This window comes from Misgurnus anguillicaudatus, chromosome 24, assembly GCF_027580225.2.
Source record: "Misgurnus anguillicaudatus chromosome 24, ASM2758022v2, whole genome shotgun sequence".
Classification (NCBI taxonomy): Eukaryota; Metazoa; Chordata; class Actinopteri; order Cypriniformes; family Cobitidae; genus Misgurnus; species Misgurnus anguillicaudatus.
Window position 1 is genome coordinate 45,265,461 of NC_073360.2, and position 24,008 is coordinate 45,289,468.

The 24,008-nt window shown below is 37.4% G+C and overlaps 1 protein-coding gene across 1 annotated transcript in view; it reads left to right on the plus strand.

The window, feature by feature from the left end:
* LOC141361425 (solute carrier family 12 member 9-like) overlaps positions 1–23,599 on the plus strand; it is a 44,850-nt gene extending 21,251 nt beyond the window's left edge. The window contains exons 7-13 of the mRNA XM_073862651.1: positions 7,480–7,629; positions 9,210–9,300; positions 14,061–14,185; positions 19,337–19,529; positions 20,007–20,181; positions 21,736–21,882; positions 21,973–23,599. Of these exons, the coding sequence (XP_073718752.1) occupies positions 7,480–7,629; positions 9,210–9,300; positions 14,061–14,185; positions 19,337–19,529; positions 20,007–20,181; positions 21,736–21,882; positions 21,973–22,865 (1,774 nt within the window). The 3' untranslated portion in view covers positions 22,866–23,599. The remainder of the gene's footprint in view (positions 1–7,479; positions 7,630–9,209; positions 9,301–14,060; positions 14,186–19,336; positions 19,530–20,006; positions 20,182–21,735; positions 21,883–21,972) is intronic.
* Positions 23,600–24,008: the final 409 nt, after the last annotated feature.

Below are 24,008 nucleotides of genomic sequence, written 5' to 3' on the forward strand. Positions count from 1 at the left end.
ACAAAATTCTTGTTTCCTCTGATTCCTTGGCTCAAGACGATTCGATTGGACCCTATGACGTCATTTTCCGTCATGAAAAATTTTCCGCCATTTTGAATTATTCATAAAACCTACTTTTGCGAACTTGTCCTAGAGCTTTTGCCCAATTGCCACGAAAAACGGTATGTATCATCTAGAGACACTCAGGGCAAAAAGTTATTAAAAGATTTTTGATAAACCATTCCGTTTTCGTATAGCGCGTCAACAAATTTTACGTAGAGCACAAAAAAACAAGTTTTAGTGTGTATCTTCGCCAATCTTATGTCTATTGACGCCACACTTGGTAGTTGTGATGCCAGTCAGGATCTGAGGGGGCATGCAGAGTTTCGTCGCAGCGCCACCTAGTGGTCATACGAATGCTGTACATGCTTATAACTTTGGCTGTGATCAACGTATTTTCACGGGACTCGATTTTTTGGAGTCCTGAATAGTTGCCAAGTCCAAAAATACCAAACATGCCAGAATTCGCCTTATAATTAACCCTGCGCATCAAAAAAAGTACTTAACAAACACGCGCAAATATCTCCGCGAGCGTTATTCTGATCGACTCGAAAACACCATAGGAAGAAACTAACCTTACCTTCTGAATAAAAAGTTTCATTGGCGTTATATTAAAATTTTCATCAGAAATGGCCGAAAATTGCAAAAAACGAAAAATTACCTTTACATTTTGTGTTTTTTACACATAAATGGTTATAACTTCATAAAGCAAAGAGATTTTTTCACCATATTTGATACGCTGATGTAAAACCACAGTCTGAGGCCACACAAAAAAAAGTGTATGCTTGCACCACTAGTTGGCGTTATAATTAAACAAAACCTTTGAAATCATGCCACCCTGTGGTCATACAACTGTTTCTTCACTAAACTAAAGTGTATAGTCATGAAACTAGCTAGATGTAACGCAGTCATGACTTAAGGTTGCATGCACAACTTTATCATTGCGCCACCTAGTGGTTTTGAGATAGAAATATGGTATTTTTGCCAAAAACTACTCCAACAGTACATATAAAATCTTGCGTCATCATGTATTATTCCTTTCATGGCTTGGAGATCATTGGTGCATGCCAATTAACTCCTTAGCAACCAATTAGGATACCTTATCAACCCTTTTTACAAGACCTATATCTCTGCATCAGAACATCGTAGAGACATGGGGGTGGTCTCTCTTGACTCATTAACACCACTGTAACATTTTGTGAGCTGAGAATTGCTACTGCAAGCACTACTCACATTTTCTTCAGTGTTCTAGTTGTCAGTGCTCCTCGAGAAGAGAGGGAGAGATTACACTGAATGAAAACACAGCTTTTTTGCTGATAACTGTTATATTATTTAGTCTGAAATCAAGAGATTTTCCTAGGTTCTTTAAACTGCTCATCCGAATTCAACTTTACTTTCTTCTGTGCACTTTTTGGCTTGACCCCGGCATTGCTGCTTGCAGCTATATTTATTAGTGGTGCTTGCATTTATGCAAGGCATCACTATTACTATTGCTCATACTTATTATTATATCTTTATTTATTTATTATTCTTATATCTGGACACTTTTTCGGCGCGTAACTCGTCCCACACGGTTTGTCGTAGACCAATGAAACAGGGCTCAAAATGACCGGCTTATTGAGGACACGTCTGCTATGACTTTTATAAGGGATCGGGTGCAGGATTTCCGAAAGGGGGGCGAAAAACCACCCGAAAAATCCCATTGTCTTAACATTGGGCACAACTTTGATGGGTCATAGCTACGCTCAAGGATTTGGTAGAAACATGTAGGTTATAACATTTGAAGAGGGTGGTAGGCTCTGGAAGAACATACATCACAATGGGGTGTAAGTTGTATCCCTGGGGTGTAAGAGGCCCCCGAAATTTCCCATTGACTTATAATGGGGCAGGGAACACGCCCATATAAGGGAATAAAACCGTTCCAGATGGGATATCTTTGCTTTACAGTGTCATAGAGATAAGTGGGTGGGCTCATTTTACTCGGGCATCCAATCAGTCTCTCAGGATCATTTCAGAGCTAATAAGCCACGCCCCTAGCAACCACTTTTGAGCACCCTAGCAACATCTCCCATAGACTGCCATTATAAAATGCCCAGATGGGATATCTTCGCTTTACAATGTTATAGAGACATGGGGGTGGGCTCATTTTACTCAGACATCCAATCAATTTATCAGGATAGTCCCAGAGCTATTAAGCCACGCCCCTAGCAACCACTTTTAAGCACCCTAGCAACATAAAATTCAAACAGTTATACCTCGGCATCAGAACATCGTAGAGACACGGGGGTTGGACCGTTTTACTTGTGACTCGGAGTGTAACAACTGGTCACATCATTGGCCACTCCCAAGCCCCGCCCCTAGCAACCAAATAAGAGCACCCTAGCAACCGAATAAAAAAAGCCTTATATCTCCGCATCAGAACATCGTAGAGACACGGGGGTTGGACCGTTTGACTCGTGACTCAGAGTGTAATCATTATGGGATGTCAATTTTTTCCCTAGCAACCAAATACAGTACCCTAGCAACAGAGTAAACAAAGCCTTATATCTCCGCATCAGAACATCGTAGAGACACGGGGGTTGGACCGTTTGACTCGTGACTCAGAGTGGAATCACTATGGGTTGCCAAATTTTTCCCTAGCAACCAAATACAGTACCCTAGCAACGGAATAAACAAAGCATTATATCTCCGCATCGGAACATCGTAGAGACACGGGGGTTGGACAGTTTGACTCGTGACTCAGAGTGTAATCACTATGGGATGTCATTTTTTTCCCTAGCAACCAAATACAGGACCCTAGCAACAGAGTAAACAAAGCCTTATATCTCCGCATCAGAACATCGTAGAGACACGTGGGTTGGACCGTTTGACTCGTGACTCAGAGTGGAATCACTATGGGATGCCAAATTTTTGCCTAGCAACCAAATACAGTACCCTGGCAACGGAAAAAACAAAGCATTATATCTCCGCATCGGAAATTCGTAGAGACACGGGGGTTGGACCGTTTGACTCGTGACTCACGAGTGGAATCACTATGGGATGCCAAATTTTTCCCTAGCAACCAAATACAGTACCCTAGCAACAGTGTAAACAAAGCCTTTTATCTCCGCATCAGAACATCGTAGAGACACGGGGGTTGGACCGTTTGACTTGTGACTCGAAGGGTAATCACTAGTGGATGCCATTTGTTCCCTAGCAACCAAATACAGTACCCTAGCAACAGAGTAAACAAAGCCTTATATATCCGCATCAGAACATCGTAGAGACACGGGGGTTGGACCATTTGACTTGTGACTCGAAGGATAATCACTAGTGGATGCCATTTTTTCCCCTAGCAACCAAATACAGTACCCTAGCAACAGAGTAAACAAAGCCTTATATCTCCGCATCAGAACATCGTAGAGAAACGGGGGTTGGACCGTTTGACTTGTGACTCGGCATGTAATCACTAGTGGATGCCAATTTTTTCCCTAGCAACCAAATACAGTACCCTAGCAACAGAGTAAACAAAGCCTTATATCTCAGCATCAGAACATCGTAGAGACACGGGAGTTGGATCTTTTTACTTTTGATTTGGAGTATAATCATATACTGTCGCCCGAAATTTGCCACGGCAAGCACCACTTCACATTTTCTTCAGGAAATGTACCTATCTAGTTATTATTATTATTTATCTTCCTCGTTCTTCCGCCGAAAGTCAATGGCAGCCCATAGAACCGTACATAGGAAAGTTATGAAATTTGGCACACATGTAGAGGACAGTCCAATGTGTCCCCACAGCAAATTTGGAGTCTCTATGTCTAACCCACTAGCGCCACCAACAGTCCAAAGTTGCACTTATGTTTTTGCTTATAACTTCTGATCCGTAAGCCCTAGAAACAAAATTCTTACTTCCTCTGATTCCTTGGCTCAAGACGATTCGATTGGACCCTATGTCGTTATTTTCCGTCATAAAAATTGTTCCGCCATTTTGAATTATTCGTAAAACCTACTTTTTCGAACTTGTCCTAGGGCTTTTCTCCAATTGCCACGAAAATTGGTATGTATCATCTTGAGACACTCATGGCAAAAAGTTATCAAAAGAATTTCGATACAGCAATCCATTGTCGTATACCGCCTTAACGAATTTTATGTAGAGCGCAAAAAAACAGATTTTAGGCTGTATCTTCGTCAAACTTAGGCCTATTGACACGACACTTGGTACTTCTGATGCCAGTCAGGAACCGAGGGTGCATGCACAGTTTCGTTGCAGCGCCACCTAGTGGCCAGAGAAATGTTTTATACACCTATAACTTTGGCTCCGATTGACGTATTTTCACAGGACTTGTTTCTTTGGAGTTCTGAATAGTTGCCGAGTCCAACGATACCAAACATGCCAGAATTCGCCTTACGGTTAACCCTGCGCAGCAAAATAGCGCTTAAAAAACACACGCGAATATCTCCGCGAGCGTAATTCTGATCGACTCAAAAACACCATAGGAAGAAACTAACCTTACCTTCTGAACAAAAAGTTCTATTGGCGTTATATTCAAATTTTCATCAGAAATGGCCAAAAAATGCAAAAAACGAAAAATTACCTTTAAATTTTGTATTTTTTACACATAAATGGTTATAACTTCGCAACGAAAAGAGATTTTTTCACCAGATTTGATACGCTGATGTACGACCACAGTCTGAGGCTACACAAAAAAAATTGCTTGCTTGCACCACTAGTTGGCGTTATAATTGAACAAAACCTGTGATATCAAGCCAGCCCTATGGTCATACAACTGTTTCTTCACTAAACTAAAGTGTATAGACATAAAACTAGCTCAATGTAACGTAATCATGACCTGAAGTTGCATGCACAATTTTGTCACAGCGCCACCTAGTGGTTTTGAGATAGAAAATGGTAATTTTTGCCTAAAACTACTGCAACAAACACATCTAAAACCATAAATCATCATGGATTATTCATTTCATGGCTTGGATTATAATCACTGGTGGATGTCAATTTACTGTCTAGCAACCAATGAGAATACCTTATCAACTGTTTTTGCAACAGCTTTTTCTCTGCATCAGAACAGCGTAGAGACATGGGGATGGTCTCTTTTGACTCATTTAACTTGCTGTAACATGTTGTGACCCATGTTTTGCCACTGCAAACATCACATACATGCCTTTCAGTGCTCTAATGTTCCATGATTGTCAATAACAGAAGGACGATTGCAGTAGACAAGAACATAGATTATTTTTGTTGATTACTTTTGCGTTTTTTTCATCTGAAATCATAAGGTTTCCCTAGGTTCTTTAGTCTGCTTATCCAAACGCAACTTTACATCCTTCTGTGCCCTTTTCGGCTTGACCCCGGTATTGCTGCTTGCAGCTATATTTAATTTAATTATTATATCAAAGTTTATAACTGAATTTAACTCTCCAGTAACGCTTTCATTTATGTCTGTTAAGAAAACTGGGAGTGCACAAATTTTTTTCTGGGTGGGCCTCGCCCCCCCTTTCACCCCATTGTGGCGCAAAGCCTGATCGTCCTAAATGCTTAACTTATACAAATGTCTCAGATTTTGGTTTGGGTTTTAAAACATGCAGGAATTAGAAAATAAAGTGTAGGACTTGATTGATGTTAAAAGAGTTATTAAGAGCGTCAAGACTCGAAAACAATCTTACTCGCGCTGACTGACAGATCTGAAGCATGCACGCATACGCACAAGCGCGCTACCCAGATATATACACTTCTACATAGAATTACAGTTTTATAAATATCTGTTTTGACAAGAATTCACACAGATATAATCTGTTATGTTTTAAGTAAATGTTTGGTTAACTGTTGGGGATCTGATGTGTTAGATTATATTAGATCCTTACATTAGGCCTACACATATTAAAACTGTCTTGTCTCAAGTTAAACATATATTTTTCCTATAGATATAGTTTTTGTGTGTCCCAAATCGATTAGTTTTATCTAGTAGTAATGGATGCACTGATTTTGCTTTTGGACCTTCAAAAATCTTTAACTTGATTTTTCTCAAAATTGACTTTGCTGACTCGATGAACTTCAAACAGGTCATTTTCATTTTGTTTCAAAAATGTAACATTTCAGAATAATTGATGCATATTTGTCTGATTATTAAAATAACCTTCAGTCACAGCTGTTAGGGTCAGAAACTGCTGCTGTTGGTTATGCTCTTAACTACAGTTAACTAGTAAGATCAATGTCAATATGGTGACTCATCTCGCTCTGTTTAACTTGTGTTTTAGTTTGATCCCATCTTTCTCCTCTTTCCAGTTACCAGAATTCATTTCAGTCCTATGGTACACACGCACGCACGCACGCACGCACACACACACACACACACACACACACACACACACACACACACACACACACACACACACACACACACACACCTTAACCAAGAACCCATTCAACTGAATGCGATCAATATCGAGAGCCAAATGACACATCTGTCTCTCTTTCTCTCTCTCTCTCTTTCTCTCTCTCTGTTTGTTGGTCTCTGTTGCATGATGTTTCTTATAGTTTTGTTTGTTTGCCCCTGTCAGTATTTAGATTCATTTGCCCCCTGCCACCAAAATTAATACCTAATAAAAGTTATCGACCGCTGCCGTCAGCTACACACACGGTCAGATAGATGCTCGCATGGATGGACGACTGACATTTTCTATTTTGTGCAGAGTTGTTAACTTGTGTGTGTGTGTGTGTGTGTGTGTGTGATAGAGAGAAAGAGAGAGAGAGAGACAGGCGCTCTTTTAGTGAAATAATTGTGTGTTCAGATGTGTGGTTGGTCTGTATAATAGTTAATAGAGCTGCAATGATGCTATTAAAATCACTCAGGCTGAAGAATGCGTGAGTCGAGTTTCAAACACACAGAGAGATGTGCGGAAAGACAAAGACGCCAACCAAAAGAAAGATGTGACTCGTGTTTTCAATCATTTCACATTATATAGTCATTTCCGTTTCCTTCTGTAAAAATTGACTTGTGTGAGTTATTTTTAGAGAAGATTACAGCCAAGTTACATTAAGGTGGTTTAGGTTGGGATGTAAGGATAATGATGTCAGGATGAAAAAGATTCATTTTAATTATTTAATTTATGCAGAATATAATGTCTTATTTCTTCCTTGTATTTTTTCAGTATAAAATATGAGCTGGACATTTCTTTAATGTGTGTATAAAGTGCGTTTTAACTTGACAGAAAGACACAGATGCCTTTATAGATGTCAGATTAATGCACTATAGATTATGATTTAATGGATTATAGATTACACATTACAATCATTTACTGTATATTCAATATGTTTCACATGCAATGCAAGTGACTCTTAAAGTAAAAACAATTGAAAACTTCTTGAGTAAATATTGCGAAAGCATTGATCAAAACTAAAATATGCATTAATAAATATCTCTTTCTGTCTATTTTGTTTGTCAGAGTCCTCTTGCAGAAGGATTATAGTTTTCTCAGAGATATAAATGTCTGGGGTCCTCTCGTGACAGTCGGTGTTTATTCCTCCACGCTGTCCGCTGCTATGAGCAATTTGATCGGAGCGTCTCGAATTCTGTACGCTCTGGCTCGAGACGATCTGTTCGGTGAGTACAACTATAAAAACATCACATCTGTAACTTACAAAACCTCATTTACACAAGTGTGTAAGTCTAATCATAGCAAATATACTCTCTGTGAAATGATGAATGATGAGAAAGATGTCAAGAACATAGATAGAGAACATATTTCACTTCAACATTAACAAATTAAATAAAGAAATTAGGGCTATTAAATGACTAATTGCGATTAATCGCATACAAAATAAAAGTTTGTGTTTGTAAGTTTGTACCGTGTGTATTTTTATGTTTAAATAAATTCACACATAAGTGTAAGAATTTATGTGTTTTATTTATAAATAATACAAAATATATAAAATAATACACACACACACACATTATGCACACAAACTTTTACTTTGTATGCGATTAATCATGATTATTCGCTTGGCAGCCATGTAAGAAATACATTTAGCCTTTGTATTGTGTTATTATTTTAATGTAAATTATGAGAGCATAGATAGAGAACATACAGATAAAATTTCACTTCAACATAAATAAATTAAAGAAAGATATTAGGGCTGTTAAATGATTAATCGTGATTAATCGCATACAAAATAAATGTAGGTATTTACTTACCTTCAAAATCTTCCCTTTATCCGCTTTGGTGAAATTGTCCAAAACAAATTGTTCATAAATCCCCAAAAGTCCAAGGAAATGGAATATCCAAGCCTTTTAATCCAAAACGATTTGTTCATCTCACAATTTTGACGTTTCTGACCGAATTACAATATAAATACTGTATAAAATTAGTTCACTAACGGACATTCGTTCGAATCTCACTTTTCATTCGCGATTTATAATGAATATATTCGGATGTCATGTTTATTGTGCAACATCTGAGGAACAAATACGCCCCCTTGTGGAATTTCTGCTGTTCCATAAGGGGCTAACAAATTCATACATACATGTATAAGTGTAAGAATTTATATATTTTTTATTTATCAATAATACAAAATATATAAAAATAATACACACACACATATTATGCGCACAAACTTCTACTTTGTATGCGATTAATTGTGATTATTCACTTGACAGCCCTAAAAGAAATACATTTAGCCTTTGCATTGTGTTATTATTTTAATGTAAATTATTATAATTTTTTTTTATACATGAGAGTAGTTGTTGGTAGTTTAAAAGTATAATTCTGAAATAAAACATTTGTGTCGTAGTATTTTTTTGTAATAATTATCATGTAAATGAAGTTATAACACAAATAAATTAAAGCGAGGTTAATGTAATGTATTTATTAATATTTATAGGATCACATATGAGGAGCTCAGATGCAAAAGCCTCTAAACTTTGCTTCCATCGAAAATGAGATAATGATATGAATGTGTGTGTGCATGTGTTGATCATGTTAAATATGCAGAGGTTTGTGTGCTAGTTTGTCATATGATGGATGGATATTTTCATGGATGTAAGAGTGATTGATTCTCGTGCTGTCATCTGACCTTCAGCTGTTAATAATGTGATTCTGCTCTTGAATAATGTGGAAATATGAGATATTGAGTTCTTCACTTTCACAGTAGTTTACTCTCTCTGTCTGTCTGTCTGTCTGTTCGGACGAGCTTTGTCTCCAGCTAAACGTACATCAGGCAGTGGGAATCCCTGGACGTCTGTCCTCATCTCTTGGTTTCTTGTGCAGGTAAAGAGTTGTGTATTCATCTCATTTACAATCTGATGTTTGTGTTGCATCAGTTTTCAGAGCATTTATCTCTTTGCAGTTTATTGTAATTCATCTAAAGTCAGTATTTCTGTCTTTATTATAATGTGAGAACTGTAATATAATCTTCAACTCAATTTGCATATTCATAATATTCATAATCTTGTTCCCTGCAGAGCTCTTAATTTTATAATACATTTGATTTCTGTCCATTTCGTTCTCTACACCCTCCAGTCTCTCTCTCTCTCTGTCTATCATTAGCTGCATTTCCATTATCTTTAAATTGCGCAAATTGGCATTATGAATTGATAATACGACCAATGGAAACACATCAATTTCACAAAAACTCCCATATATCACAAAAAAGTTTTACACTCACTTGATGTGATTTTTTTAGGCAATTCAGAAAAGGTGTATTTGGCAAAACTGCAATTGAAACCGTTTATTCACATTTTCAGGTCACCTGGAGTCTCATTTATAAAACTGTGCGTAGGATCCCACAAAAGCCAAAAATTGCATAAACCAAAAAAATATGAAGACTTATAAAACAAAGCAATGTTCCCTTTATAAATCACAGATCACCTGCAAGTGTTCGTACATGAATCATTCTCAGATCCCACCCTTCAAGACCATTCTCCTGTCAATTTAGTTTTTTTAAAGATCACAACTTTTGCGTGGGAACTGGCGTACGCATGTTTCCAGACCCGTTTTGTGCATACACACGTTTTATAAACGAGACACAGATCATTATTTGAAGATAACGCAGTTACCAGAACCCTCAATACGTGTGTGCTCCCAAATATAAGAGGATTTCCTTGGCATGAATGTTTGTATAATACTCTTGCATTTCTTTTACTTTATAATAATGCTTAGTGCGGTGGATGTGATATTAGTAAACCTACCACCATCAGTCGACGTGATGTTTGTAATGACTTATCATGAGAGGAAAAACTAAGTTTTAGTCGCATATCATCGATTAATGGAAACGCCATATTTCGCAAAAGTCCTTTGTTGACGTTTAGAAAATAACGCTAAAGTTTTGTGCAAATCTGCAATGTAAACGCAGCTATTGACGCTCTCCCTTCTCTTTCTTTCTCTTTCTGTCTATCATTAGCTAAATTAAATTGCGCAAATTGAAAATACGGCCAAAGGAAAAACTTTAATTTCGCAAAAACTTGCAAATATCGCAAAAAGGTTTTTACCCTCACATGATTAGGTGTTTAGGCAATTCAGAAAATAAGCATTTTACAAAACTGCAATGTAAACACAGCTATTGACGCTCTCTCTTTTCTCCTTCTCTCTCTGTTTCTGTCTTTCATTAGCTGCATTAAATTGCGCAAATTGAAACTGCGTCCAAAGAAAACACTTTAATTTCGCAAAAACTCGCAAATATTGCAAAATGGTTTTTACGCTCACATGATTAGGTTTTTAGGCAATTCAGAAAAGAAGTATTTCGCAAAACTGCAATGGAAACAGTTTATTTGCATTTTCAGGTCACCTGATGTTAGTAATTCACATAATGTTAATTTAAAGATGACGTGGCTACCAGAAACACGTCAACACGTGTCTGCTCCCAAATATAAGAGGATTTCCTTGTAGTGGGGTGGCTAAGCGCAGATTTTCATCAGAATCGATCACTTGGCGATGAAATTGGTATGAAGGCTGTCTGAGTTTGCTTATTTGCAGTATTAGCCTACACTATTTTTGCTGAGTAACAGTGAGAAACACATTCAACTAACTTTGCCTTTATCTTACATGTAGTCAAAAGTAAAACATCCCACCAGTTCCTTAGATTTTAAAGAGATTAATATTCAACTGTGGCCACCACAAGATGAAACCTACTGACTGAATAAGGAGGAGTCACTGACAAACTACCAAGTAAAAATTATGCGTATTAGTAATTGCACACTAATTAATGTTAAATATTTAAATATACATTTAAAAAGTACATCATTTCTGATAGATATCATAATAACCTTTTTTTTGTGTAAAAATCAACTGGATTGATTAATTTTAAAATTTGCATCTTTTTTAATTGTTACCGTACTTTCCAGACTATAAGCCGCACCGGAGCATCATTCAAAATGCATTATTAAGACAAACTAACATATATAAGTTACAGTGGACTATATGTTGCGTTTATTTAGAAAAAAAATCACAAATTCCAAGCCGAAGAACAGACATTTAATCTGGAAAGGCAAGTTATTCAACTAAACAATAGCAGACAGAACAGCAGGCTGAATAGATGTCTGTACGTTAAAGTTATATTATCAGTTATTTAAACGATAAACAATAGTATACAGAACTTACCTGGAAGGTTGAATAGTCTAAATTAACTGAACAAGCCAACTAGCGTGAAGTTCACATACTCGTCATTCCACATCACTGAATCCATTAACTCTTTTGCAGCCAGCGTTTTTTAAAAAAGTTGCCAGCCAGCCCCAGCGTTTTTCATGATTTTTACAAAAGTTTAAAGCCTTCCAGAAAAGGTTCTCCTTAAATATATAAACATACAATATATCAAATGAAAAACAGAGCCTCTGCTTTCAAAAAAAAAAAAAAAGGTTTATCCTATCTTCAGTAGTTCTTTTGTAATAAGCTTTTGAATATGGGTAGGTTTCTGCAAAAACACCACATTTTGAGCAAAAAGCAGAAATAATTAAATTTTTCTGACAGACTTTTCATAGAGATCCCATTCAGAGCGATCTTTAAAACAGACACGGCCATGCAGCTGCTTGCCATAGGGCAATACTTCCGGGTTTAAAAAGTTGAGGAAGGGCGCCACCTGGTGGATAATAGCGGTATTGCAGAAAGACGGAAATACTCAGGGAAGCGTTTTCTCTTGATTGACGAGATAACTTGTCAATGGCGGCGAAAGAGTTAAATTACATAAATACAGAAGCAGCATATGGCGGACTTTCGTGCCGTGGCTGTAGATGGTAATGTTGTCTCTTGCCTCATAAATGTCAAAATTAATTCGTACTGACTTACAAGGCGCACCTGACTATAAGATGCAGCACCAGCCAAGTTATGAAAAAAACCCGGCTTATAGACCAAAAAATACAGTTCTGTCATCTATCCATTATGACATTATGAAATCCATATTTGGCGGCCATTTTGAAAAAAACTGGGGCCAAATTTCGAGCGCCTACCGTCCTAAATCTGATCAGACCCCTTTTGTGAGCCTTTCTACCAAATTTGATGCTTTTATCGCAAAGTGATTGCTTTTTGCACTTAATCGCCCTACTATTGCCAATAATGTTTGAATAACACTCCTACATCTCTTTTGATTTAAAATAATCTACTATTACCTCCAACCTATACGTTGCCACTCCTAAGTATAAGGCGCTTTCCTTGGCATTAATGTTTGGATAATACTCTACTGTCTACCTTTAGTTAAAAATAATGTCTAGTACAGTGGATATGATATTAGTTAGCCTACCAACATCAGTCCATGTGATGATTGAAATGATTTTCAGTGAAAAAGTTTCAGTTGCACCTCATTGATTAATGGAAACGCTGTCATTTTGCAATAGTTTAATGTCGACATTTAGAAAATAACGCTAAAGTTTTACACAAATCTGCAATGGAAAAGCATCTACTCTCTTTCTTTCTCCCTCTCTTTCTCTTACTCTCTCTTACTGTCATGGAGTGGTTAGTCTCTGATTGATGTAAAGAGTCCCAGATTACAGAAAAATTGCCTTCATTAGGTCTGAAGAACACAACGACACAACCTTAAACACACACACACACACACACGCACACACTTTTGACCTGTACTTATGAGTGATGTTACACTGCCTGATGTTCACTATTAAACTTGAAATAACCCCTACTTATGCTTTATACACTTGCACGCACGCACACACAACTGTGATGTAAGATCTCTCATACAGTATATTACAGTAATACACTTATCTAGTTATACCAAAATCAAGTTATTATGATATAATAGTATTTTTGTAAGATTAGTGAAGTCAGTTTTCCCATAATGCATCTGTATTGCATATGAAGAGATGATGAGTGAGCAGATAAATGTTGAAAGTTATATCAGGTGAGACTTTTCCTCAGGTTGTAATGTTTGACCCTGTTGCATTGAGTTTGAATCGCATTGTGCCCGCCGCTCTCCGCCTCATAAAAGCACAATTTATCCTCACCAGTTAAATGAGTGTTAATGTTATATATGATGCTCTTAAAAAGAGGAACACTAAATATGAGGGATAATGCTCAATGTCTTAATAACACACACACACCTACCTGTCACAGACTGTGTGTGCTTTAGTTAAGTGCTGTATAAAATAAAGTGAAATAATGGCTGTGCTCCAAAATCTCCTTATAAGACTACATAGACTGCATTTAAATGCATCTGAAGATCTGAGGTAGTCTTATGATTACACCGCTGCTTTATTTCATCAAAATCTAATGCAGGATTGCAGATATCATAACACAATCTTATCTTAACAATGTATTTATATAAAACTGTATTGGAATCAGTTATAAATGAGTCTTTTATGTGTATGTGATTCAAACGAGTCCCTCACGAGGTTTTATTTCAGCTGGGATTATAAAACAGATTGATTCTCTAAGCAGCAGATGACCGAGCAAGATCACGTTTGGAGTAAAGCCACAGATGAAAAGTGTGAAGTGTCTGTAGAGGTCACATTGAACCGTGGACTTATTGATGACCAATTAATCTCTCTCTCTCTCTCTCTCTCTCTCTCTCTCTCTCTCTCTCTCTCTAGCTGGTTTTATTCTCAGGGAAGTTGAACACTATTGCCAGTATTGTCACTATATTTTTCCTGTTGGTCTATGCAACTGTTGATCTAGCGTGTCTAGCGCTGGAGTGGGCGTCCGCCCCAAATTTCAGGTGATATATCTCTTTCTCTCTTTATGTCTGTCTGAATGCGTTTGAAATTAAATATTGGCATATTGTTTACATTACATTACATTTATGCATTTTATTCAAAGTGACTTACAGCATTCAAACTATACATTGTATCATTATATTTGTCCAATGGGAATCGAACCCATGACCTTTTGCACTGCTAACACAATACTTTACCAGTAGAGCTACAGGAACACTTGTAGAGTTTCGTTGCAAAACGAGATAAATCCATTTTTTAACATTTTTTGTCAAAACATGTTTATTATTATGGGTGAACATGGGTGAATGACTCGAATTGAGCATTGCTGCGGGAAATGCGCGAGTTGAAAAATCTGAACTTTGGCGGAAAATCACGCCGCATTAACCAATCAGGAGCTTGCTCTAGTAGTGATGTGATTAAAGGAAGCAAGCGAAGTCGCAGAAGCTCCTCCCATTACTCGAATTTTCAGGTAAATGTCTTAAATGACTACATGTAGCTTTCACGTGCGAATGAAGCGAGTAAACTCAAAATGTTCAAGCGTTCAACTACGTGCAAATAGCGCGTTTTTGCCGCCTCTACTGCGTTTGGTGTGAATCCAGCATAAGAGTTAGTGCTATACAAAAATACATGTGTTGATTATTTACTCTTGCAATTTTTTGTGCAATTTTCATAGTTTATCTTTAATATTTGGCTCTTGCAATCGTTTTTTAAATATTAAAAATGAAAATATGAGTTCTGTATCCAGGCAAAATACTGGTTACAAGATGAGTGAATCTTTTTTTGAAAATGCATGTTTTTTAATATATGACCTATAACAAAAAGTAACAAAAACAACATGCGTTATAACATAGATTATTATATAAGTATATAAATAAAACATGGGTATATCATTATAATGTGCATACTTGAAATGTAACAATTTATGAAAGTTACAAAGTTATAAACTCAAGAAGTTTAATGCTGTGTTCACACCAGTCGCGATAGAGGCATCAAGCATGAGTGATTTCAATGTTAAGTCAATGTAAAGATGCATTTAGTTTACCTATAATATTTGTCTCTTGCAATTGTTTTTTAAATATTAAAAATAAAAAGATGAGTTTTTAGTAATTAAAAGGCAAAATACTGGATACAAGATGTGTGAATCGTTTTTGAAAATGCATGTTTTTTAACAAAAAAACATACTTTATACATATATAATAATATAGGTAAATAAATAAAATATAAAAATAGGGGTAAAAGTTTGGCCCACATCATATTTACATTTTTTAAAATCTGGCCCTCAAAGAAGAGTAGTTGAAGACCCCTGGTGTATGTGATGGAAAATGTATTGTCCCATGAGGCCACGCAAGCTGAGAAGACGCCAAATTGTATATAATAAAAAATACCATAAATCTATAAACCAGCCGTCTTTTTAAGTGATTTAGTGATTTAATTGTTCTTGTTTAACAACACATATGTAAATTAAAGTTGCAGTTGTTTTGTTTATGTCATGGTGGATACAAATTTTTATGATAAACCAGTATGTACTTCAGTATGTACATGATTCGGACACAGCTCCTTAACTCTGTGATTGGCTGAGAGCGTTTGAGAGGCGGTGCTGTAAAATCCTCTTGGCTGTGGTGTATTGTTGTTGTTTTTGTGTTGTTTGTTACGTCCGTAGAGGCGTGCCAGATTAAAAGCCGTTTAACGTTCACGTCCCCTGAGTCGAGCAAGATTAGCATAGCCAATTTAGTTGAAAAACTTTATTATTAACCCACGGGAGAGCGGCGGGTGTGTTTGTGGGTCCCTGCTGTCACAGGAACATTTTGTGTCTTTGTCACTTTGAGTGCATTTACAACAAAAGTTTTCATACAAAGCTCAAGTTTACGTTTTAGGGTAAGTTTTGAGTTTGTAGTCATTATGATGCTTTCACCAAAAATTGGATTGAAGGCGGGCACATTCAGCATGTGTGTTACACAAACAGATTTTACCAGGTCAATAAACAGTATATATACGTGAAGAGATGTGATATATGTGTCATATATAAAGAACATAAGTCTGCGCTGGACTCTCTGTTGTCTTTATTTTAGACATAAGCCGCTGTCCCGAGGTTCATGAGTTCAAATGAACATCTGTTTAGTCCTTCATGAATATGTGTCTGGTCTTCATCTGCTTCCAGATCTCCCGAGTATATCAGCTGTCCAAAAATGAAATGTTTTCTGGGTATTTCCAATCTGTTTTCAACACCAAAGACATAAAAGCAGAGTAGAGGATATCCATAAAACACAATATGTTTGCTTTTATTGCTGAAGGATAAAAGCAGATCTTTTGCTCCAGTGGTTTGGAGTTGAGTTTTGTGTTTTGGCTTCATTCCTAAGTAAAAGGAAAAGAAGATTTTTGGACTCCATGTTTTCAGAATTAATGAGATAGAAACAAGTTGACAGATGCTAATCCATCAAAGAAAAGTGAGATAAATAAATTGATGATGATAAATAAGTGGGAAAATGTTATATTTTGCATTCTTATATTAGTATTTTATTGTTATTGTTTGCTTGTTTGCCGTCATGCAACATTGGCGTTGCTGTTTTTTAGGGCTGATATGGAGTATTGCAGATCAAGCAGACCGATAACTGATATATATGTCTGTTGTAAAAATGAAACTTATTGTCAAAATAAAGAATAACAAGTGCTCTGTCAAAATCTTTCTTTAATGGCTTTTAAAATCTTTTTTACTTCTAAGAACTGTTAATAATAACATTAATAATAATAATAATAATAAAAATAAATATAGCTGCAAGCAGCGATACCGGGGTTGATAGCGAAAAATGCTTAATTTTGGCCAGGCCAATAATTGGTCGACCCCTAATGCATAGCTGATGTTTGCTGTATTGTTTTAAGGTATCTTAGAGGTCATGCACAGCTGCTGTTTGTTGAAAATGTAAATCTGTTTGTTTGTTAGAGGTCATGAACAGGTGTTGATGTTTGTAAGATAAACTCTAGGTTGTGGTCAGACAGGTTTAGTGACGTGTGTAAGTACTACCGAAGCATGTTTGTTCTGTCTGTCGCCTCGGTGTGAGAAAATGAGCCTCTTCTCACGTTGGTAACTGTTAGATTGGATTGAGAAAAGCAATTAAACTGATTAATGGCCCCTTCAACTGATTCCACTGTCCTGCTAATCAGACGCTGATGGAAACGCCGGAGAGTTTGTACGCGTGTCGCGCGGATCCTTCGACTCGGAGAAGTTTGCTTTTTGCTGACACGAGCAGGGTGACATCACTGAAGCAGGAGCTGATCTGCTTTTAACATAATTGCGGTTGCTGCCCGGAGCAGCGGGTGGTGGTGGTGGTGCGGAGGAAGAGAAATGGAAGGAGAAGAAAAGAAAGACACAAACAGGGCAAAAGACACAACAGTGAAATGTCAGAGAAATGAAAACACAAAAGGAAATGAAAGGGTGAATGAGAAAGAGAAAAACTGGAATGAGATTCTGAACTCGAACGAATGTGGAAAACAGACGCTGTGTGTGCGTGTATTCAAGAACACATCCGGCTTATATTTCTCCCCAAATCAAGAGGAAAGTGCATTTATGTTTGCATGTGTACAACAGTAGCTTTGTGTGTGTGTGCATGCATGTGTGTGTGTGCGTGTGTGCGTGCGTGCATGTATGTGTGTGTGCGTGCATGTATGTGTGTGTGCGTGCATGTATGTGTGCGTGCATGCATGTATGTGTGCGTGCATGTATGTGTGTGTCCATGTATGTGTGTGTGCGTGCATGTATGTGTGTGTTCATGTATGTGTGTGTGCATGTATGTATGTATGTATGCATGTGCGTGCGCGTGCATGTGTGTGTGTGTGTGTGTGCGTGTGTTTGCGTGCTTGTTTATGTGTGTATGTGTGCATGCGTATGCGTGTGTGTGTGTGTGTGTGTGTGTGTGTGTGTGTGTGTGTGTGTGTGCGTGCGTGCATGCCTGTATGTGTGTGTGTGCGCATGTGCGCATGTGTGTATGTGCGTGCGTTTATGTGCATACATGTGTGTGTGTGTGCGTGTGTGTGTGCGTGCGCATGTGTGTATCTGCATGTGTGTGTGTGTGTGTGCGTGTGTGCATGTATGTGCATACATATGTGTGTATGTGTGCATGCATGTATGTCTGTCTGCATGCATTTATCTGCGTGTGTGTGTTTGTGTGTTTGTGTGTATGTTTGTGTGTGTGTGTGTGTGTGTGTGTGTGTGTGTGTGTGTGTGTGTGTGCGTCCGCATGTGTGAATGTGCATGCGTTTATGTGCATACATGTGTGTGTGTGTGTGTGTGTGCGCATGCATTTATGTATGTCTGCATGCATGTATCTGTGTGTGTGTGTGTGTGTATGTATGTATGTATGTATGTATGTGCGCGTGTGTGTGTGTGTGTGCTATGCATGCATGTGCGTGCGTGCATGCATGCATGCATGCATGTGTGTGCGTCGTGCGTGCGTGTGTGTGTGTGTGTATTCAGGAATACATCTGGCTTGTATTTTACCCCAAATCAAGAGGATAAAGTGTATTTTTGTTTGCATGAAGTGTATTTTCAGGAGCATTAGGACTTTTTGCATTTTTTTCATGACACTCAAAGCATATTTTCCATGCAATCTATTACTTATCTCGTTCTCATTAGACGAACTGTTACGGAAAAAGCAAAGGTTAGAATCCAGAAGCACCGAATGAGGAAAAACCAAATGAACTCAAACTGAACTAAATGTGCTTAATTGTCACGAGAATAATTTCACAATGCAAAAACATCTTAATTATCCATTTACTTTTGTTTTCATGAGATTTAACCATCTGCACTAAACTGTTGTTTAAACTCATTGATTCGTTTAACACGGACCTCCAAAAGAGCCATTAAATACACGCACACACACAAACACACACTGACCACTTCAGAAGATAATGCACCATTAAAGACATTGCGGTAATTGCCATTTATAATGACTGTCACACATACACACACTATCAGTGGTCTAAATATACACATTAGTGTACACAAATACACTCACTGTCATTTAGAAACACACAGCAGAACTTTGACCTGTTTTTATTTTGTGCCGTGTCTCTAAATGACTTCATCCTCTAATGAAACAGAAACAGATTTAGTTCTCATCACTAAAGTCATTACAGATCAAACTTTATCTCTCTCTCAGGCCCACATTCAGGTATTTCACCTGGCACACGTGTGTTCTGGGGATCATCGGCTGTGCTGTCATGATGTTTCTTATAAACTCCATCTATGCGTCTGCCAGCATCGCCTTTATGCTGTTGTTACTGCTGCTCATTCATTACCTGAGTCCCATCAGCAGCTGGGGATGCATCAGTCAGGCTCTTATCTTCCATCAGGTCAACACACACACACACACACACACACACACACACACACACACACACACACACACACACACACACACACACACACATCTTTAGTTGTGTGATCTGTCCTCTGTTACACTGGACTGTTGCCAGGAGACTGACGCCTTAGAAACTGTTGCCAGGAACAGTCACCATCAAGTACCATAGGAATATTACAGCCACTTAATTTATTACACACACACACACATAGTCACACGTGCTTTTCTCCACCTTTGGGATTTATTACAGTAACACTGTTACTACAGTAACTTTACAGTTTGTGTATAATCTTAAAAATTAATAATGGTTTTACTAAAAATAACCGTGGTTTCCACAAAATAAGCATGGTTTTGTTTTCAAAGACTAGTAAAACCAATCAATACACCAAAAAAACATGGTTACTACACTTTTACCACAATAAACGTGGTTAATTTTCATAAGGGAATTGACTGTCCTGTGTGTTTTCAGGTGCGTAAATACCTGCTAATGCTGGACGTTCGTAAAGATCACGTGAAGTTCTGGAGACCTCAGATTCTGCTGATGGTGTGTAACCCCAGGTGCAGTGTGGGATTGATCACGTTCATCAATGACATCAAAAAGAGTGGACTGTATGTGCTGGGACACATTCAGCTTGGAGATCTGGGTAAATTACAGTAAAATAAATTAGTTTAACTACAGACAATTATTTCAAATATATTACCAACAAACTGCAGTGAAATTTAAGAGCACAACTGAGGAGTTCACAGCAAAAAATGACTTTCTTACTTAATATTTTTGTCTTGTTTTCAGTACAAATATAAAAAAAATTCTTAAATCAAGATGTATTTCTTGATAAGCAAAATGACCTAAGAAAATAAGTTTTGTTTTTAGACAAACAATATACAATTTATGTAAATGTGTGCTTAAAACAAGCAAAAAATATATATATAATAATCTGCCAATGAGGTAAGAAAAAAATTGAAAAAATATATATATATAATTCATGAAAAATTAGCCGCATTGGCAGATTTTTATTTATTTATTTATTTATTGCTTATTTTAAGCACAAATTTACTTAAATTGTATATTGTTTCTATAAAAACAAAACTTATTTTCTTAGGTCATTTTGCTCAACAACACTGCAATTTTTTTTTCTTATTTAGTTTTTTTTTTTCAGTAAAAGTATAAAAAAATTCTTAAATTAAGATGTTTTTATGAGCACAATGACCTATGACAATAAATCTAGTTTTTAGACAAAAAATATAAAATTTAAGCAAATTTGTTCTTAAAACAAGCAAAAAAAAAAATCTTGAATTAAGTGTTTATGAAAAAAGTTTACTTATCTGAAGAAAAAAATTCTTATTCCAATCTAAAAACTAGACTTATTTTCTTGGGTCATTTTGCTCATCAGAAAAAAAATATTGATTTAAGAATTTTTAGATGTTTTTACTGAAAACAAGACAAAAATACTAATTAAGAAAGTAATTTTTTTGCAGTGTTCAGATGCAAAACCCTCTAAGTGCATCTGCCATGTTATCTTGTAAATAAGCATTTTTTAATCATGCTTTTATGTTTAGTAATTTCACTTTAAAGCCAATGAAAAGCTTATTAGTCAGTCATTAAAAAAAGCCTTATTTTCACTTTGTTTGTCACTTAAGTCATTTCATTGTAATTTAACACATTTGACTGTCCTTCGCTGCAAAACCCTCTAAGTGCATGCAAGCTTTTGTGGCAAACCATCCACTTAAAAAAATCCACTTCAACAATTGCACTAAAAATGAAGAAACTGAAGCACACATAGGTGGCACTGTGATCCATGTCACTGCAACATTCAGGTTGTATTCAGATCCAAGTACTCACAAGGGACACAAGTTTGAATGTAATCCACATTTGTTTTACACGCAGTCGTTCCTCGAATTCATCAGTTGCGCACTTAGAGGACAACTGCACAGAGTCGACAAGGCATTTAGTGAATTCTGCCAACAATGCAGTATTTCTGAATGCTGTGAGGTTGGTGGATTTCAAGCAAAGGTATTTGATGAACCTGTAATACGTGCCGAGAGCATTTAATCAATGTTATTATATTATTTTTGATGCAGGTTTAGCGACTTTTGCTTTTGAGCTAAAACTAAATACAGCTAAACTTAAAGTGGTGTTGATGAAAATCAGTATTTAAATTCCCATCACATCTGTACTGTATGTCTCTGTCTGTCTCCAGACGTTCTCCCATCAGATCCTCTGCAGTCTCAGTATGATTCATGGTTGTCTCTCGTGGATCATTTGAATATTAAAGCATTTGTCAATCTCACGCTGGCAGACTCCATCAGACATGGAGTTCAACACCTGCTGTTTATTTCAGGACTCGGTGAGCGTCAGACAAACATATCACACTGTAGTTATATTGCTATGTTTATATATTAAATTTCACTTTGTTTCTTTATTTTTTATTATACAGGTGGGATGAGACCCAACACACTCGTTCTAGGTTTCTATGACGACGTCCCACCTCAGGACCGACTCCAGGACTCTGCCCTGACGATGATCAGAACCTCTGACAGTTCTGCTCAGGATGAAGACCCGGAGGAGCACGACGATCCCCCTTTCCATTTCCCACCTGTGCGTGACGGCGTGTCTGCGGGAAGGGACGGGAAATCTCTCAGCCCTCAGGAGTACGTCTGTATAATCGCAGACGCGGTTAAGATGCTGAAGAACATCGCGTTGGCTCGATATTTCGGAGAGTTCGATCGAACCCAAACTCTCCGAGGTCCCGTGTTCGTCGACGTTTGGCCGGTGAATCTGCTGCGACCGGACAGCGCCGCGTACGTGGATACGTGCTCGCTTTTTTTGCTGCAGCTAGCCTGCATCCTTAACATGACGAGGGCGTGGCAGAAAGCCAGACTCCGCCTCTTTCTCTGCGTGGAGGCGGGCCGGAGCATCAAGGGGACGGAACGCAAGCTCGGACTTCTTCTGAAAGATCTCAGGATGAAAGCGGACATCCGTACGGTCCCCTGGGACGATCAAGTGGCCCTTCACTGGCAGCGTCAGACGCGAGTCGAAGAGGAGGGGCCGGATGGAGACGTGGGCGGAGTCGAAGAAGAAAAAGGGTACGCGAATAGTTTCCAAAGCAACACCTCGCGAGTATCGGACGAGTACTTGCAGGCAGTTAATAAACTGATCTTGGACCAGCCGCTCGGCGCGCCTGCCGTGCGTTTCCTCTATTTGCCACGCCCTCCCGCGGACACCAGCCGTTACCCCGACTACTTGCATCAGTTAGATCTGCTCACGCGGGATCTGGGCCCGACCCTCTTGATTCACGGGGTCACACCTGTGATCACCACTAACCTTTGATCTTCATCCTCTCATATTTGTACTGTATGATACCATGATCCTGATGTTACGGTTACTTTATCTTGTTTGACTGGTCTTAGTATTTCACAGATCATAAACAGAATTAAGTCCTCTTTTCCATTTCTTCTCGTCTTCCTCTCAGGTGGAAATCTAAAGCACAATTTGAGTTCATGACATTTCCACATCTCTTCCTAAATATTCTAAGTTTACACGTAAAATAATCGGTACTAAATAATGTTTCCTGAAGACTATAACTGGAATATTTTAGGAAGTTTTTAGTCACTCCAGAAGTATTTTGCTTACTTCCAGAAGAAGTGTGTTTGTTTACTTAAAGCAATAATGAAAGTATTTCAGCCTGACCACTGCGTTTTTAAGCTGTTTCTTCAGCCGGATGGTGATTTTATTGACCATGAAACCAAAGTGCTTTTTCGTTTGTGTGGGTCCACTTGTGCCTTGCTTTACAAAATGCCTAAAAAACCACAAACAAACTTAAACTTTATAAAAATATTGTGTTGTTTAAACCATAATTTGGGTTTTTTCAGATTTGAGTTAAAACAACCCAACATGTACATTGAGTGTACAAACACAATAATATACCTCCAGATGGATGTACGAAAAAAAAACACTTTCATAATTGTATTGTTTTAATATAAATTAATTTTAAGCACTGTAAAATATAAATCTTTGTAAAGTAATTGATATAAATGAATAAATAAGGAATGATTGCTCTCTTATTTATTTATAGATTTTTTTTTGTGTATGTGTAGATTTCATAAGAGCACATACTGTATTATGTAGAAATTGATGATTTATAATAATAATAAAATGATTTGATGTCTCTCAAACTGGTATTGGGTCAGGTCATCTTTATCACCATGGCAACAGAGTCAGTTGTCATGGCACTGTTGAGGATGAGAGTACAGGGTAACCCTGATGCTGATGTGTGCAGGTCATTTCAACTAAAGATCTTCGGTTTAGTCAGAATATAATTTAATTATGTACCATATTTTCCAATTCAAACCATATCATCATAAATTGCTATTTAATTTGTCAAGTTATCTTTATTAGCGTTTCTGTATAACTGAGCTGCTCATATAACTTGACGCCTCTACAGGTAAGATATAAAAGGGATTTGAGTGTCAT